Genomic DNA, 16,087 nt, shown 5'->3' on the forward strand with positions numbered 1-16,087 from the left:
CTGCAGCAGGGGTGCAGGACAGGGAGGTAGGGTTCTGATGTGGCAGCAGAACTAGAAGAGGCTTCCTGAGCGATCTGACGTTAGTCAGGCTGCCCATAGTGTGCTGTGTACAAATTCTGCTTACAGGTCACTTTTTCCTGTTTGAAAGGGCTTGAGGAAGGGAGGTAATCAACCATGAGAGTGAAAGAGCAAAAGAAATGATTAAAAGGAAAGGTAAGTAGGATTCATGAAAACACAGGATTGTTTTTGCCAGATTGCCCTACATAGAGGTTATACCAATGTATATTTCCACCAACAGTGTATATTTATTTTCCCACATCTTTGAAACAGCTTGTTAAAACTTTTAAAAATCTTTGCCTGGTAGATAAAAAAAAAATCTTGTTTTTTTGCATTTTTATTATGAGTGAAGTTAAATACTTTTTTTTATGTTTTAAGATTCTTTCATATTTTTCTATTATTATTCTGTTTATGCCCTTTGCCTAGTTATCTTTTGGGTTGTTGGGTTTTAAAGAGTTATAGGCACTTTTTTAATATATTAAGGAAATTAACCCATTGTGATATGTTCCAAATATCTTTTCTTAATTAATTACATTTTACTTTATTCACAATTAAAAACTTTTTTTTTGGTTAGGGAAGATTTTAAAATTTGTATGTAGTAAAGTGTATCAGTCTTTTGTGGTTTCAGGGCTTCTTAAAATTATACTTAGAAAGGACTTCCTCGCTGTGAGGTGATAAAAGCTTTCCCATGATTTTCTTTTATGGTTTTCTCTTTACATTTAAATCTTTGATCCATTGGGAATTTATTTCAATGGATGGAATGAGGAAGGGATTAAATTTAATTTCATCTCTTTGGAATCTTTGGAAAATGATAGGGGATTTATGGTATAGAGAGATCTCAATAATCCTTTAATTTTTTTTTATAGTTATTCAGGCCAAAATTTCTCTGGATTTGTCTTGAGTGAAAATCATTAGACTAGTTTGCAAGATATCTCTGTATAAATTGTTCAGGAGTTTTTCCAGTGTAGCTGCTCTCAAGAACAGTTTGTTTTCCAGATTTGTTCCCAGACCTGATAGCAAATTTCAGTTTCTAGCAGGAATACATGTAATGACCACATAGTCCATGGATTAAAACTGTATAATTTTTGAAGCAACAAGATTAACAGTAACAGTAACACATAATGTAAATTGTAATTTTGTAGAAAGGAAAAAGTATCATATAAACAAAGTCAGCTAGAGGGTTAATTTCCCTTATTTTCAAATATGAAAATTCAAGGGTATCCCAGTGGATGCCTTTTAAAATTTCATCTGGTCAGATTTAATGTAAAACCAGGCTTGGCAGTGTTTGGCTGCTCGGTAAAAGGCAGACGCCCATGCACGGGTGACATGTCAGTGGTTGGTACCAGCATGCCTGTTTTTTAAGTAACAGTTATGTTGTTGCCAGTGTTGTAGATGCTATACTTTTCACTCATTTCCCAGCGAGTCATTTTATTGCTGCGCTAGGCATCTGCAGTGTACCACCTGCAGTTTAAGTTGTGTGTAAAAATGTTGCATGCTTTTATTTGCCGTAATTGTCAGCATCGGTTAACTTATGATATTTACTTTTTTTTTCTTTAGAAAGCTATGGACAAGCCTGGCTGCTGTGTCCCACTTTGGATACTTGAGCAAAGGTGTATGTGGCGGTTATTATTGTGGGGAAGGAAAGATGGATGTAATACTAGAAGGCATGAGGTTGGGCAGGTCCCTAGACCATGCTTGTCTTCTCTATAAATTGTGATCCTCCCTACCTCTGAGATCTGTAACTGTGCCTCCCATTGTGCTTGGCCCAGGAGACCTTTTCATGCAGTGTTATCCTTTCTAGTTTTTAGTTGACCTTTCTTAAATCTGAGATAGAGCTTCTAAGTTTCATTAGGTCCCATTTGTTTATTTTTGTTTTTATTTTGATTACTCTGGGAGACGGATCTAAAAAGATGTTGCTGTGATTTATGCCAGAGAGTGTTCTGCCTGTGTTTTCCTCTAAGGGTTTTATAGTATCTGGTCTTACATTTCGGTCTTTAATGCATTTTGAGTTTATTTTTGTGTGTGGTATTAGAGAATGTTCTAATTTCATTCTTTACATGTAGCTGTCTAGTTTTCCTAGTACCACTTATTGAAGAGACTGTATTTTCTCCATTGTATATTCTTGTCTCCTTTGAGGAAATCGTAAACAAAACAAAAAGACAACCTACAGAATAGGAGAAAATATTTGCAAATGATGCATCCGGCAAGGGATTAATTTCCAAAATATACAAATAGCTCATACAGCTCAATATCAAACAACAAAAAAAACCCAATAAAAAAATGGGCAGAAGACCTAAATAGACATTTCTCTGAAGAAAACATACAGATGGCCAACAGGCAAATGAAAAAAATGCTCAACATCACTAATTATTAGAGAAATACAAATCAAAACTACAATGAGTTGTCACTGCACTCTAGTCAGAATGGCCATCATCAGAAAGTCTACAAATAATAAATGCTGGAGACGATGTGGAGAAAAAGGAACCCTCCTGCACTGTTGGTGGGAATGTAAATTGGTGCAGTCACTGTGGAGAACAGTATGGAGGTTCCTTAAAAAATCAAAAATAGAGTTACCGTATGATCCTGTAGTTCCGCCTCTGGACATATATCTGGAGAAAACTATAATTTGAAAAGAAATTATAGAAAACTATAATTCGAAAAGATACATGCACCCAGTGTTCAGAGCAGCACTATTTACAATAGCCAAGACACAGAAGCAACCTAAATGTCCATCGACAGATGAATGGATAAAGATGTGGTACATATATACAATGGAATATTACTCAGCCATTAAAAAAGAACAAAATAATGCCATTTGCAGCAACATGGATGGACCTAGAGATTGTCATGCTGAGTGAAGTAAGTCAGACAGACAAATATCATATGATGTCCCTTATATGTGGAATCTAAAAAAAAAAAAGGATACAAATGAACTTATTTACAAAAGAGAAATAGACCCACAGACATAGAAAACAAATTTATGGTTACCAAAGGGGAAGGAGCAGGGGGAGGGATAAATTAGGAGGTTGGGATTAACATATACACACTATTACATATAAAATAGATAACCAACAAGGACCCACTGTGTAGCACCAGGAACTATTCTCAATAATTTTGTAATAACCTATAAGAGAAAAGAATCTGAAAAAGACTATACACACACACACACACACACGCACGTATAACTGAATCACTGTGCTGTATACCTGAAACTAACACAACATTGTAAATCAACTATACTTCAATTAAAAAAAAAAAGTCTGAGAGAAAAAAGGATGTAAGTAAGAGAAGTCTGCATCTTGGAAACTTCTATTTTTTAACTTATTAGTTGGAAAGTTTGAGAAGAGAGGAATAGTTATTAAATGAATAATAATTAGTGAAAACTCACCTTCATTTGGGTTCTGCATTTGGTTATGTAGGTCACAGAGCCTAAGGCAGTGGGAGGGGTCTGGTGTCACAGGTGTAGCAGTCTGACACAGTGAGGGTGCTTCATGGGATTTCCTGTCTTTGCCTCACCTGCAATTAACCTAGCACATAATAAACTTCGGCCCAGCATGATCACATATCACTGGTGCCTCAACTGAACACCTGTGTGTACATCAGTAGAGCTGAACAGCCTGAAAACTGCTGTTCTTTAGTCCATGGCTTGAGGTTTAAATTTTTGAAGTACAAGATGGAAACAGAAAGTGAGGATAGCCCTTCAGGAGATGACAGTGTCTTTTTGTTGGATTCAGAAGTTATAACCCAGGTGACTGACAATGAAGAGGGAGAAAGAGAAGAACATTTCAGGTAATTATGGAATTTGCTGTCAGTTCTCCCTCTCTCACCTTTGTCCCTCTGTCCACATCCTTCACTTGTGCTACCCAGCCCTCCCATCCTCTTTGTTTTAATCTCTTTTCCAGTAAGACTTCTTTTCTCTGGGGGAAGGTTTGGAGCTGAAGAGGACAGGTTTCTAGTTGTACGTAGCACTCTTCATTCCACAACTTGTCCTGAGCTTGTAAAAGGCATTTTAAATGACTTGTTAGAACACCAGGAAGAGAAGGTGTTAGACAGGTTTTGTAGTAGCATTTCAAGAATTTCAGGTAGAGACTGAACTACTACCCCTTCATATATCTGATTTGTACCTAACAGATGTGATTTGGATTTGAATCTAATAGATTTTTCTTCTTCTTTTTCTTGGAATATGTTCCTGTCTGTGTGTGTGTGTGTGTGTGTGTGTATGCATGTATGTATGTATGGCTGCTTTTGTTGCCTTATTCATGTGTATGAAACATTTTGATTAAGTACAAATTAATTGTTTCATGAATCAAAGCCTTCTGACCTTATATCTCACTCCCCTTATAGCTCCCCTGCCCCCCGCCCTGGCAAATCTCTCTTGGTTTGATCTCTAGCTGTAACTTCAAAATTGAAGTGTTTGAGAATGCCTCCTGATTAAGCAGCTCTCCAAGTTTCTTTCATTGGTGAAGAAAGAGGTCTCACCCAACTTGTAGACACAGTGCCATTTGTGTATTAATTGTGTTGGGCTGTTACAAATTTTAGGAGACTTTATTCTGGCTTTTCTTTCTCAACAGGGTTAGCAAATTAATTCTTTTGGAGGTATTAAAAAAAAACTCTTGAAGTTTGTACTGCATATTATCACTGTCAGCCACATGGGCAATTAAACATATTTTACAGTCTTATCTATGAGTAATTGGGTAGGAGAACAGATCATTTTTCATCAGATCTTGTCTTTATGTTTAGTGTTCAAAGAGTCTTTCCTTTCTCAAGTTAAAGGATTTCTTTATCTACAGATTTTATTTTTAAAGTCTAGGTTAAATGACAGAAGAGATTGAATATTAGGAACTCTTGATAACCCACACTAAATTTGTTAATCAGTGGTTAAAATGAATAAGAAGTATGTTTTACATTTTAAAGAATAATTCAGTGTTCAAAGTATGAAAATGAACTATTTCATTAGCATATGAAATTCTTTTTTTGTGTCAGCCTTCTCATTCTCTCCATAGTTTTATTTTAACCTTTCTTTTTTTTTTTAATATTTATTTATTCGGCTGCTCCAGGTCTTAGTTGCAGCACACGGGATCTTTTAGTTGCAGCATGCAGGCTCTTAGTTGTGGCATGCGGGATCTAGTTCCCTGACCAGGGATTGAACCTGGGCCTTCTGCATTGGGAGCTCAGAGTCTTAACTGCTGTACCATGAGGGAAGTCCCTAGCCTTTCTTATTTGAGTAAAGCTGCTTCTCTCCCAAGGTGTGCTGATGCGTCACATATTGCATAGTTTTAAATATGGTCAGTGTGTCATGAACAATTAGTAGGAATGAGGTATTTATTATGTTTGTGTTAAAACTGGCCTGGTGTTAAAATTGTGGAAGTTATTTTGACATATTTGTCAAAGGAAGAAACAACCTGGACTTTGTTGTTGTGATAGATTTGGTACTGTGATCCTCCATTTACTTGTGAGGCAACAGGAGGCTGTCTGGGATTTTCTTTTTTTGTTTGTTTGTTTTGTTTTTTTGTGGTATGCGGACCTCTCACTGTTGTGGCCTCTCCTGTTGTGGAGCACAGGCTCCGGATGCGCAGGCTCAGCGGCCATGGCTTATGGGCCCAGCCGCTCCGCGGCATGTGGGATCTTCCTGGACCGGGGCACGAACCCGTGTACCCTGCATCGGCAGGCGGACTCTCAACCACTGCGCCACCAAGGAAGCCCTGGGATTTTCTTTTGACATTTCAGTTTAAAAGCAAATCTGTGTAAGATTGAGCTTTTCTTTTCCTTAGGACTATGTCACCACGTTTTCATCCTGAGAAACTGAGCTAGTGTATGCATTGTCTTAGGAAATTGTGGTACTTTAGGGCATTTGTCTGTTTACAATATTATTTCATAGCTGAATGTCACCATGACTCTCCCAAACCAAATATGTCTTTGAGATTTGATCTTATTTTATTTATAAGTGCAACAAAGAGATCAAGGTAAGGCCACATTCCATGTAGTGTTTCTCACCTCTTCAGCAGTCAGACATAAGGGAATGTGGCAGCAGAGTGCTTGCACAATGTTCACAGTGGCTTTCCAGCTGAAACACCTTGCAGGAAAAAGTGTGTGTGGGTGTCGAAGGTGGTGAGGGGTGGATAGTAGGAGTTGCAGCTGTAACCTTGGGAGAACCAGTTATAGATTCAGTGCTGTATATGAGAGTTGTTTCTGTAAAGTCAATTTGATAGTTAAAAATATATATAGAAAAGTTTTATGTGTTTCTTTAAAATCTGTGCTAATACACATTAAGCAAACTGTCATTATGGTTACATACTCATTAATTTCCATGCATGCACACACACAGAATAAGGGCAGAAGATTGAGTGCTCTTCTTTTTCTCTGAATAGCTTCTGAGCTGGGTTTTAAATTCATTCTTAAAAGAATAGCACTGAGTCATTTGAGGCACCATGGCTAAGAGGGTAAAGTCATAGCTACCTGAAGTGTAGGTTTCTGGTGCTGCCAAGTCATCGTCTGCTTTAGGAGGAGGTACTCACAGAGGAGCACTATGTCCAGTAGCTTTTGGAATAACTTTTATTTTTGGACTTGGTTGGAGTAAGGGGTAACTTTTCTTATGTTATAGCTCTGTGGGAAGCTGGTCAGTCTCCCTTCATGGCAGTAGTTCTAACCTGCCTACCCCTGACTCACAAATCTCTCATTTTCTGATTTCTAATTTTGTAAAGTTAATATCAATCATACCATTACGGTAAAAGAGTTCTTAGACTAGAATATTTCAAGATCCCCAGAGTCCTTAGAGTAGAATAGTCCTTAGGGATCATTAGAAGAATGCTGCTGTAAATATGAAAGGGGAATGTAAGGCAGAAAGGAAAAACAAAAATGTTTTAATTCTTTTAAGAGAGAAAAATTTATTTAGGAGTTCTATGCAGTGTACTAAGCCAAATATGGTATAGTACATCAGTTACATGTTTATTAATCCTGTAAAGTAGGTATTATTATTTTCTATCTTCCAGATGCAGAAATTGTAGCTCAGAAAGCCACATACACCATGTTGTCAGTATATGGTAGAGCAAAGTCTTGAACCCCAGTGTAACTGATGTTAAAAGTAAAAGACTTCAGTTTTATAAAAAATTTTGATATATCTGCTGCTAAATATTATTTTCTAGTAAGTAATAACTTTTAAGAGGCTACAGCTTATTTCTCAGTTCTGAAATTCCTTCTCTGAGGAGTTTTTGAGCACCAGTGATGTATAAATTATGCAGCCAACATAAAAGTGAAGTAGTGCATACAGTAATGTGACCTTTTAAAAATATGACCTTGAGGACACCTGGGAATTATTACTGACAATCATGAGAGGTTCTAGTTCTTTGGCATTTGAGAGTAGAAATGTTTATCATATGATCTTGTTTAATGTTCTCTGGTATCTCATTGTTGGCAGATTCATAGCCTAGTATGTATGACAAACAATGACATATAGTTTGAAATGTTTATGGAGATAGTGCATAATTAAACCACATTTCTAGAACTTGTATACCTTTAAAATTAAGAGTCTACAGATGCCCAGATCTCTCAGTCAGATCTTCACTTGTATCTCCATTATAAGACAATTGATTTTAAGTGAGAAGAGAAGCTTCTGATTTTAGTTAAACCAGAGAATTTGGTGTACATCTTTTAATTTTTTTGCAATGTATTTATTGGTTTATAGCATCATAGAACTAATGATAATGGCTCATGCATTTGATTGGTTGGTTGCTTGCTTGCTTTATTCATTCTCTGCCTTATTTGAAATGAGGCCATGAGTTAGAAGATACTGCAGCAGTCCCAGTAGGTAACAAGGGCTTGGAATATGGTATTTCTTCTAGGTTCTTGCATTTCTTTCAGATCTAGGATGGCTATTTTAATGGCTAAATTCCTCTGGAAGCCCATAAAGCTATTTCACAATTCTCTGCTTTTAACCCTGACTGTTATTTTGTCTTCTATAGAAATTCCTCATTTTAGGATTCCCAGGATAGAGAGGTAGCATTAACAGCTTACCAGTGACAGATATATCAATATCACACCCAGGCCTATTTTATACTCTGTGACTTTTCATAGTCATCACACCCTTAATTATCTGTTATGTACAATACCAAAAAGATGTGTATTTTGCATTATAAAAAAAAGATATTTCTATTACTGTGTAACTTTGGATGTGTGATCTGGAGTATAGTTTAGCCCCTAAAATATTCTTTCAATATGAAATATAACTATCACCCAATATACTCTCATTAGTGTTACAAAAATAATAAATTTAATGATAATCAGCAGAGTCTGATGTGAACATTGCTTAATCTCAGAAAATTTTATTCAGTGTTGGAGTCTAGGCATTAGGCTGTCTTTGTAATTAACCATGAAGCATGCTCCTACAAGACTTTCTTGGTATTTCACTAATTAAACTCTTTGGGATGGAATCCAAGGTATGTTTGTCTGTATGAGTTTTATGATGTACAAGAAGGGCCTTAGAGCACAGAAACTGTATAAAACTATGTAGAAGTTCCTGGTTATTAAGTTGTTTATTTAAAGTTAAAATTTTAACTTTCTTTCTATTTCTCCTTAAGCTTTGGATTCAACTTAACATTAAACTCTTGTAAACATTCAATTGCATGTTCAAACTTAGTAAATGAAAATCCCTGAAACACTTAAAGCTCTGTTTATAAATGTAATATAGTCAATTTCATTTTTTTTTAAAAAAAATAAAGTGACAAACCTGCGAAGATTACAATCAGAACAAGCAAAACCTTTCTAGATACTTAATTTTAGAAGTTCTGCTATATTTTTACTTTCCATTAGTGATTAGCTTCCCTTTTTCATGCTCTCATATGCAGATACGCATTTTCTCTATTATAATTTGCAAATCAAACAGTTTCTTTAACTTAGGTAGGCTGTTTTTTCCCCTCTTGGTGCTCTCTTTTCTTCCCTATTTCCCTTCCTTATAAGATAAGGTCTTTAGATACTTCTTTCAGTCCCCTTCTCTCTGGATAAGACTTTTGGTACTCTTCTGTTTAACACCATTCTCCCCTCACCCCCAGGCCTAGTGTTTTGCTGTAATGGTTTCCTTTTTTTTTTTTTTTTTTTTTTTTTTTTGCGGTACGCGGGCTTCTCACTGTTGTGACCTCTCCCACTGAAGAGCTCAGCGGCCATGGCTCACGGGCCCAGCCGCTCCGCGGCATGTGGGATCTTCCCGGACCGGGGCACGAACCAGTGTCCCCTGCATCGGCAGGCGGACCCTCAACCACTGTGCCACCAGGGAAGCCCAATGCTGTTTTTTTTCTTTTCCTTTGTAGGCAACTTATTCTTTCTGAATGCTTGTAGGATTTTCTTTTTATTTGTAGTTATGTGTATTTTGTCATCAAGTCTTCAGCTTGGAGCTCAATGACTTTCAATCTACAGATTCAAGTCTTCATATTAGGAAAGATATTTTAATGTTATCTATTATTAATTTAATTATTACCTCTTTTATCTGTAATAATTTTCTCCTTGTGGAATCTACTTATTGCATATTTGGTCTCCTTAATCTTTTTTTCATGATGTATTTATCTTTACATTTTGATTTTGTGATTTGAGGTATTTCTTGTACTTGTTCTTTAGGCCAGGGGTCCCCAACCCCCAGGCCATGGACCGTTAGGTACTGGTCCGTGGCTTGTGAGGAACCGGGCCGCGCCGCGGGAGGTGAGCAGGCTAGTGCGTGAATGAGCGAAGCTTCATCTGCCGCTCCCCACTGTTCGCATTACGGCCTGAACCATCCCCCCCCGCCCCCTCCCCCTGCCCCGTCCCCATCCGTGGAAAAATTGTCTTCCATGAAACTGGTCCCTGGTGCCAAAAAGGTTGGGGACCGCTTCTTTAGACCACTGATTTCATCCTTTTCTTTAATCTTTCAGATTCAATTTGAGTAGAGAAGTAATTTCTAAGCATTCTTCTTCATGTATAGGTATAACATATCCACTGACATAATATTTATACAGTGATAAATTTAGATTATTGTCTTTCTTCCTCAGCTTTGGAGCTTGATTCATTCAATGTACGTGTTCTGTTTGTTCTGACTGAACAGAATTGAAGATTTTACTGCTAAGCTAAATATTGCCCTTCTTTGTTTCCTCCCCCTACAGTGTTTTCTCCAGCAGTCCCATGATGTGTATAGCTTCTGCCTTCTCTTAGGTGCAAACACCCACATTAGGAGCCCTAGTCCTTCTAATTGATTGTTACATTTATTTACAGAGTAATTTTCCAGTTTTTACTAATTCCTTGGGGCCAAGTACCTCTTTTGTTGTGGAGAGAAGTGGGAGTGTAGCCTCCTTGAACCTCTGTTTTTCTCTGCCGGTTTACCAGTCAGTATGATCCCATTTGCTTTTTTGTCTTCCAGAAGTTGATCGAGATTTCTGGCCTGCTGATCCCACCCATATTAATCTCTTAAGGAGTTATTTCCTTTTATTTGGCTTACTGCTTTTCAGAGACTCGGAGAAGGAGAGCTCTGTTTCTCAACATATATGCAGTCTTGAATTGGAAGTCCACTGGTAGTTATTTTCATGGCTTTTGAGAGGGAACTTCTGAAGGGGGCATTCAGTGAGGCAGAATCTTGGTGTCTGTCACCTAGTCTAGTGGGTCTCTAGAGGTGAGAATGGCTTGTTTTAGTGTCCTCTTCAGGCTGGGAAGTGGGAACTTCTAGGAGAAAATGGTCTATCTCATCTGGAGTGACTGAGATGTACTAATATATTTCAGTTTTCCCATCTGCAAAATAAGGCTAATAACAGTGTATCAAACAGTAACCAGTTAAAAGATATAATGGAAGAAAAGGTGCCATTTTTAAGAGCACCAAAGAAGATAAAATACTCAGAAATAAACTTAATAAGGAACTCTAAAACCTATATGAAGAAAATTTAAAATATCACTGAAGGACATAAAAGACGTTTGGAACAAATGAAAAGATATACCTTGTTCATAACAAAATATTCAACATCATAAAATGTCAGTTTCTTATAAATTTAATGTGATAATAAGAATCCTTGTAAAAACCTAGGTTAATTGGTTTTGAAAGAAATTGACCTTGACCAAATAATTGAGCAAAGAAACTTTGGGGAAAAGAAAAAAGCAAGGATGTTGGATAGAGGATTAGTGTGAGCAGACATTGCTATAAAGTGTCAATAGTTAAAAACTTGTGGTACCGGTATGAATAGAGGGCATAAGGGAGTAAAATGGAAAGCCTAGAAATACACCCTAATACATAGGGAAGATATGGCAAAGATGGCTTCTCAAAAACCAACAGAGACATTATGTTTGTTTGTTTTTTTAAAATTAATTTATTTTTGGCTGCGTTGGGTCTTCATTGGTGTGTGTGGGCTTTCTCTAGTTGCCACAAGTGGGGGCTACTCTTCGTTGTGGTGCGTGGGCTTCTTGTTGTAGTGGCTTCTCTTGTTGCGAAGCATGGGCTCTAGGCACGTGGGCTTCAGTAGTTGTGGCACGTGGGCTAAGTAGTTGTGGCTCAGGGGCTTAGTTGCTCTGTGGCATGTGGAATCTTCCCGGAACGGGGCTCGAACCCGTGTCCTCTGCATTGGCAAGCAGATTCTTAACCACTGGGCCACCAGCAAAGTATTGAGGAAAGACTTTGGGGGAAACTGCATATGCATCTGTGGAAAATAAAATTGGAGATCTGCCTCATACCAGGGATAATTTCCAAATGGTTGAAGATATAATGTATTAAAGGAAACCATGAACTATTCAAAAGAAAACATGGAAAATTAAAAAAAAATTGTTTTAGATGAGGAAAGGCATTTTGAACTGACTTAAAATGCAAAACTCCCCATAGAGCCCCATTAGCTTCCGGTCTGTCAGGAAGTCTAAGCTCTGCTCTGAGTCTGACGTGGCTGACTGCAGGGAGCTCTGCAACCCTTTGGTACCAAACCACACCCCTCGAACATCTGTGTGCCTGACAGGGTCTTGATGCTCCGGCTGGGTGTCAGGCCTGAGCCTCTGAGGTGGGAGAACTGAGTTCAGGACACTGGACCAACAAAGATCTCCTGGCCCCACGTAATATCAATTTGCGAGAGCTCTCCCAGAGATCTCCATCTCAACGCTAAGACCCAGCTCCACTCAACGACCAGCAAGCTCCAATGCTGAACACCCCATGCCAAACAACCAGCGAGACAGGAACACAACCCCACCCATTAACAGAGAGGCTGCCTAAAATCATAAGAAGTTCACAGACACCCTGAAACACACCACTGGATGTGGTCCTGCCCACCAGAAAGACAAGATCGAGCCTCATCCACCAGAACACAGGCACTAGTCCCGTTCACCAGGAAGCCTACACAACCCACTGAAGCAACCTTACCCACTGGGGGCAGACACCAAAAACAGTGGGAACTATGAACCTGCAGCCTGCGAAAAGGAGACCCCAAACACAGTAAGTTAAGCAGAATGAGAAGACAGAGAAATACAGAGCAGATGAAGGAGCAAGGTAAAAACCCACCAGACCAAACAAATAAAGAGGAAATAGTCTACCTGAAAAAGAATTCCGAGTAATGATAGTAAAGTTCCAAAATCTTGGAAATAGAATGGAGAAAATTCAAGAAACGTTTAACAAGGACCTAGAAGAACTAAAGATCAAACAAACAATGATGAACAATACTATAAGTGAAATTAAAAATTCTCTGGAAGGAATCAATAGCAGAATAACCGAGGCAGAAGAACGGGTAAGTGACCGGAAAGGTAAAAGAGTGGAAATAACTACCACAGAGCAGAATAAAGAAAAAAGAATGAAAAGAATTGAGGACAGGCTCAGAGAGCTCTGGGACAGCAAAAAGTACCAACTTCCGAATTATAGGGGTCCCAGAAGAAGAAGAGAAAAAGAAAGGGACTGAGAAAATATTTGAAGAGATTATAGTTGGAAACATTCCTACTATGGGAAAGGAAATAGTCAATCAAGTCCAGGATGCGCAGAGAGTCCCATACAGGAGAAATCCAAGGAGAAACACGCCAAGACACGTATTAATCAAACTATCAAAAATTAAGTACAAAGCAAATATATTAAAAGCAACAAGGGAAAAGCAACAAGTAACATACAAGGGAATCCCCATAAGGTTAACAGCTGATCTTTCAGTAGAAACTCTGCAAGCCAGAAGGGAGTGGCAGGACATATTTAAAGTGATGAAAGGGAAGAACCTACAACCCAGCAAGGATCTCATTCAGATTTGACAGAGAAATTAAAACCTTTAAAGACAAGCAAAAGCTAAGAGAATTCAGTGCCACCAAACCAGCTTTACAACAACTGCTAAAGGAGCTTCTCTAGGCAGGAAACACAAGAGAAGGAAAACACCTACAGTAACAAACCCAAAACAATTAAGAAAATGGTAATAGGAATATACATATTGATAATTACCTTAAATGTAAATGGATTAAATTTACTCCAATCAAAAGACACAGACTGGCTGAATGGATACAAAACAAGACCCATATATATGCTGTCTACAGGAGACCCACTTCAGACCTAGGGACACATACAGTCTGAAAGTGAGGGGATGGAAAAAGATATTCCATGCAAATGGAAATTAAAAGAAAGCTGCAGTAGCAATTCTCATATCAGACAAAATAGACCTAAAAAAAAAGACTATTACAAGAGACAAAGAAGGACACTACATAATGTTCAAGGGATCAAGCCAAGTAGAAGATAGAACAATTGTAAATATTTATGCACCCAGCATAGGAGCATCTCAATACATAAGGCAAATGCTAACAACCATAAAAGGGGGAATCGACAGTAACACAATAATAGTAGGTGACTTTAACACCCCACGTTCACCAATGGACAGGTCATCCAAAATGACAATAAATACGGAAACAAAAGGTTTAAATGACACATTAAACAAGATGGTCTTAATTGATATTTATAGGACATTCCATCCAAAAACAACACAATACACTTTCTTCTCAAGTGCTCATGGAACATTCTCCAGGATAGATCATATCATGGGTCACAAATCAGCCTAGGTAAATTTAAGAAAACTGAAATTGTATTTTTTTCCGACACAACGCTATGAGACTAGATCTCAATTACAGGAAAAGATCTGTAAGAAATACAAACACATGGAGGCTAAACAATACACTACTTAATAATGAAGTGATCACTGAAGAAATCAAAGAGGAAATAAAAAAATACCTAGAAACAAATGACAATGGAGACACAACGACCCAAAACCTATGGGATGCAGCAAAAGCAGTTCTAAGGGGGAAGTTTATAGCAATACAAGCCCACCTTAAGAAGCAGGAAACATCTCGAATAAACAACCTAACCTTGCACCTCAAGCAATTAGAGAAAGAAGAACAAAAAAACCCCAAAGCTAGCAGAAGGAAAGAAATCATAAAAATCAGATCAGAAATAAATGAAAAAGAAATGAAGGAAACGATAGCAAAGATCAATAAAACTAAAAGCTGGTTCTTTGAGAAGATAAACAGAATAGATAAACCACTAGCCAGACTCATCAAGAAAAAAAGGGAGAAGACTCAAATCGATAGAATTAGAAATGAAAAAGGAGAAGTAACAACTGACACTGCAGAAATAAAAAAAATCATGAGAGATTACTACAAGCAACTCTATGCCAATAAAATGGACATTCTGGAAGAAGTGGACAAATTCTTAGAAGTGCACAACCTGCCAAGACTGAATCAGGAAGAAATAGAAAATATGAACAGACCAATCACAAGCACTGAAATTGAAACTGTGATTAAAAATCTTCCAACAAACAGAAGCCCAGGACCAGATGGCTTCACAGGTGAATTCTATCAAACGTTTAGAGAAGAGCTAACACCTATCCTTCTCGAACTCTTCCAAAATATAGCAGAGGGAGGAACACTCCCAAATTCCTTCTACGAGGCCACCATCACCTTGATACCAAAACCAGACAAGGATGTCACAAAGAAAGAAAACTACAGGCAAATATCACTGATGAACATAGATGCAAAAATCCTCAACAAAATACTAGCAAACAGAATCCAACAGCACATTAAAAGGATCATACACCATGATCAAGTGGGGTTTATTCCAGGAATGCAAGGATTCTTCAATATACTCAAATCTATTCTGTGATCTTGCTAAATTATTTTATTTATTAGGATTGTTTTTAGAGTCTGTTAGATTGTTTACATACTGTATCATTTTCACATGAGAATTTTATTTTTTCTGTTCTAATTTTTATACCTCTTATTTATTTTCCTTACCTTCTTAAATAAAACTGATTAAGAGGGACTTCCCTGGTGGCGCAGTCGTTAAGAATCCGCCTGCCAGTGCAGGGGACGTGGGTTCGAGCCCTGGTCCGGGAAGATCCTACATTTCGTGGAGCCGCTAAGCCTGTGTGCCACAACTACTGAGCCTGCGCTCTAGAGCCTGTGACTCACAACTACTGTAGCCCACGCACCTAGAGCTCGTGCTCCGCAACAAGAGAAGCCGCTGCAATGAGAAGCCTGCACACCGCAACAAAGATAGCCCCTGCTTGCCGCAACTATAGAAAGCCTGCGCACAGCAACAAAGACCCAACGCAGCCATAAATAAATAAATAAAAACTGATTAAGATCTCAAGGACAATGTTGAATAGAAGACATTCTTGTCATGTTCATGACCATTTTGACCATGCTTGTCAGCGGGAAAGTATCAGTTTTACCATTAAGTGTGATGCTAGGTGTGTTTGTGTGTGTTTTAATAATCCTCATCAAAACATACACGTATTTAAAAGATCATGAATAAGTATTAAATTTTACCTACTGAAATTATATGTTTTTATTCCTTTATTTTAATGATGTGGTCAGTTTATAGGGATTGATTTTAGAATATTAAAATAATTTGTAATTTGGACTGAAACTCACTTGTTCACTATCCATTTTGCTAATATTTTGCTTAGGAGTTCTGCAACTGTGTTCATGATGTTGAACCATAATTTGTTTTTCTAGTAGTGTCTTTATCAGCTTGTTATGAAGGCTGTTCTGGCCTCATGGAACAGGTTGGTAGGTCTTCCTTTTACTTTTATGCTCT

General features: G+C 37.8%; 1 protein-coding gene across 2 annotated transcripts in view; it reads left to right on the plus strand.

Moving 5' to 3' along the window:
• Positions 1-3,730: 3,730 nt before the first annotated feature.
• The window catches only part of ARHGAP32 (Rho GTPase activating protein 32), a 168,781-nt gene continuing 156,424 nt past the window's right edge, over positions 3,731-16,087 (plus strand). For both annotated transcript variants that reach the window (XM_065881482.1, XM_065881481.1), the window contains exon 1: positions 3,731-3,846. In XM_065881482.1, coding sequence (XP_065737554.1) covers positions 3,731-3,846 — 116 coding nt within the window. The remainder of the gene's footprint in view (positions 3,847-16,087) is intronic.

This window comes from Phocoena phocoena, chromosome 8, assembly GCF_963924675.1.
Source record: "Phocoena phocoena chromosome 8, mPhoPho1.1, whole genome shotgun sequence".
NCBI classification, from domain to species: Eukaryota; Metazoa; Chordata; class Mammalia; order Artiodactyla; family Phocoenidae; genus Phocoena; species Phocoena phocoena.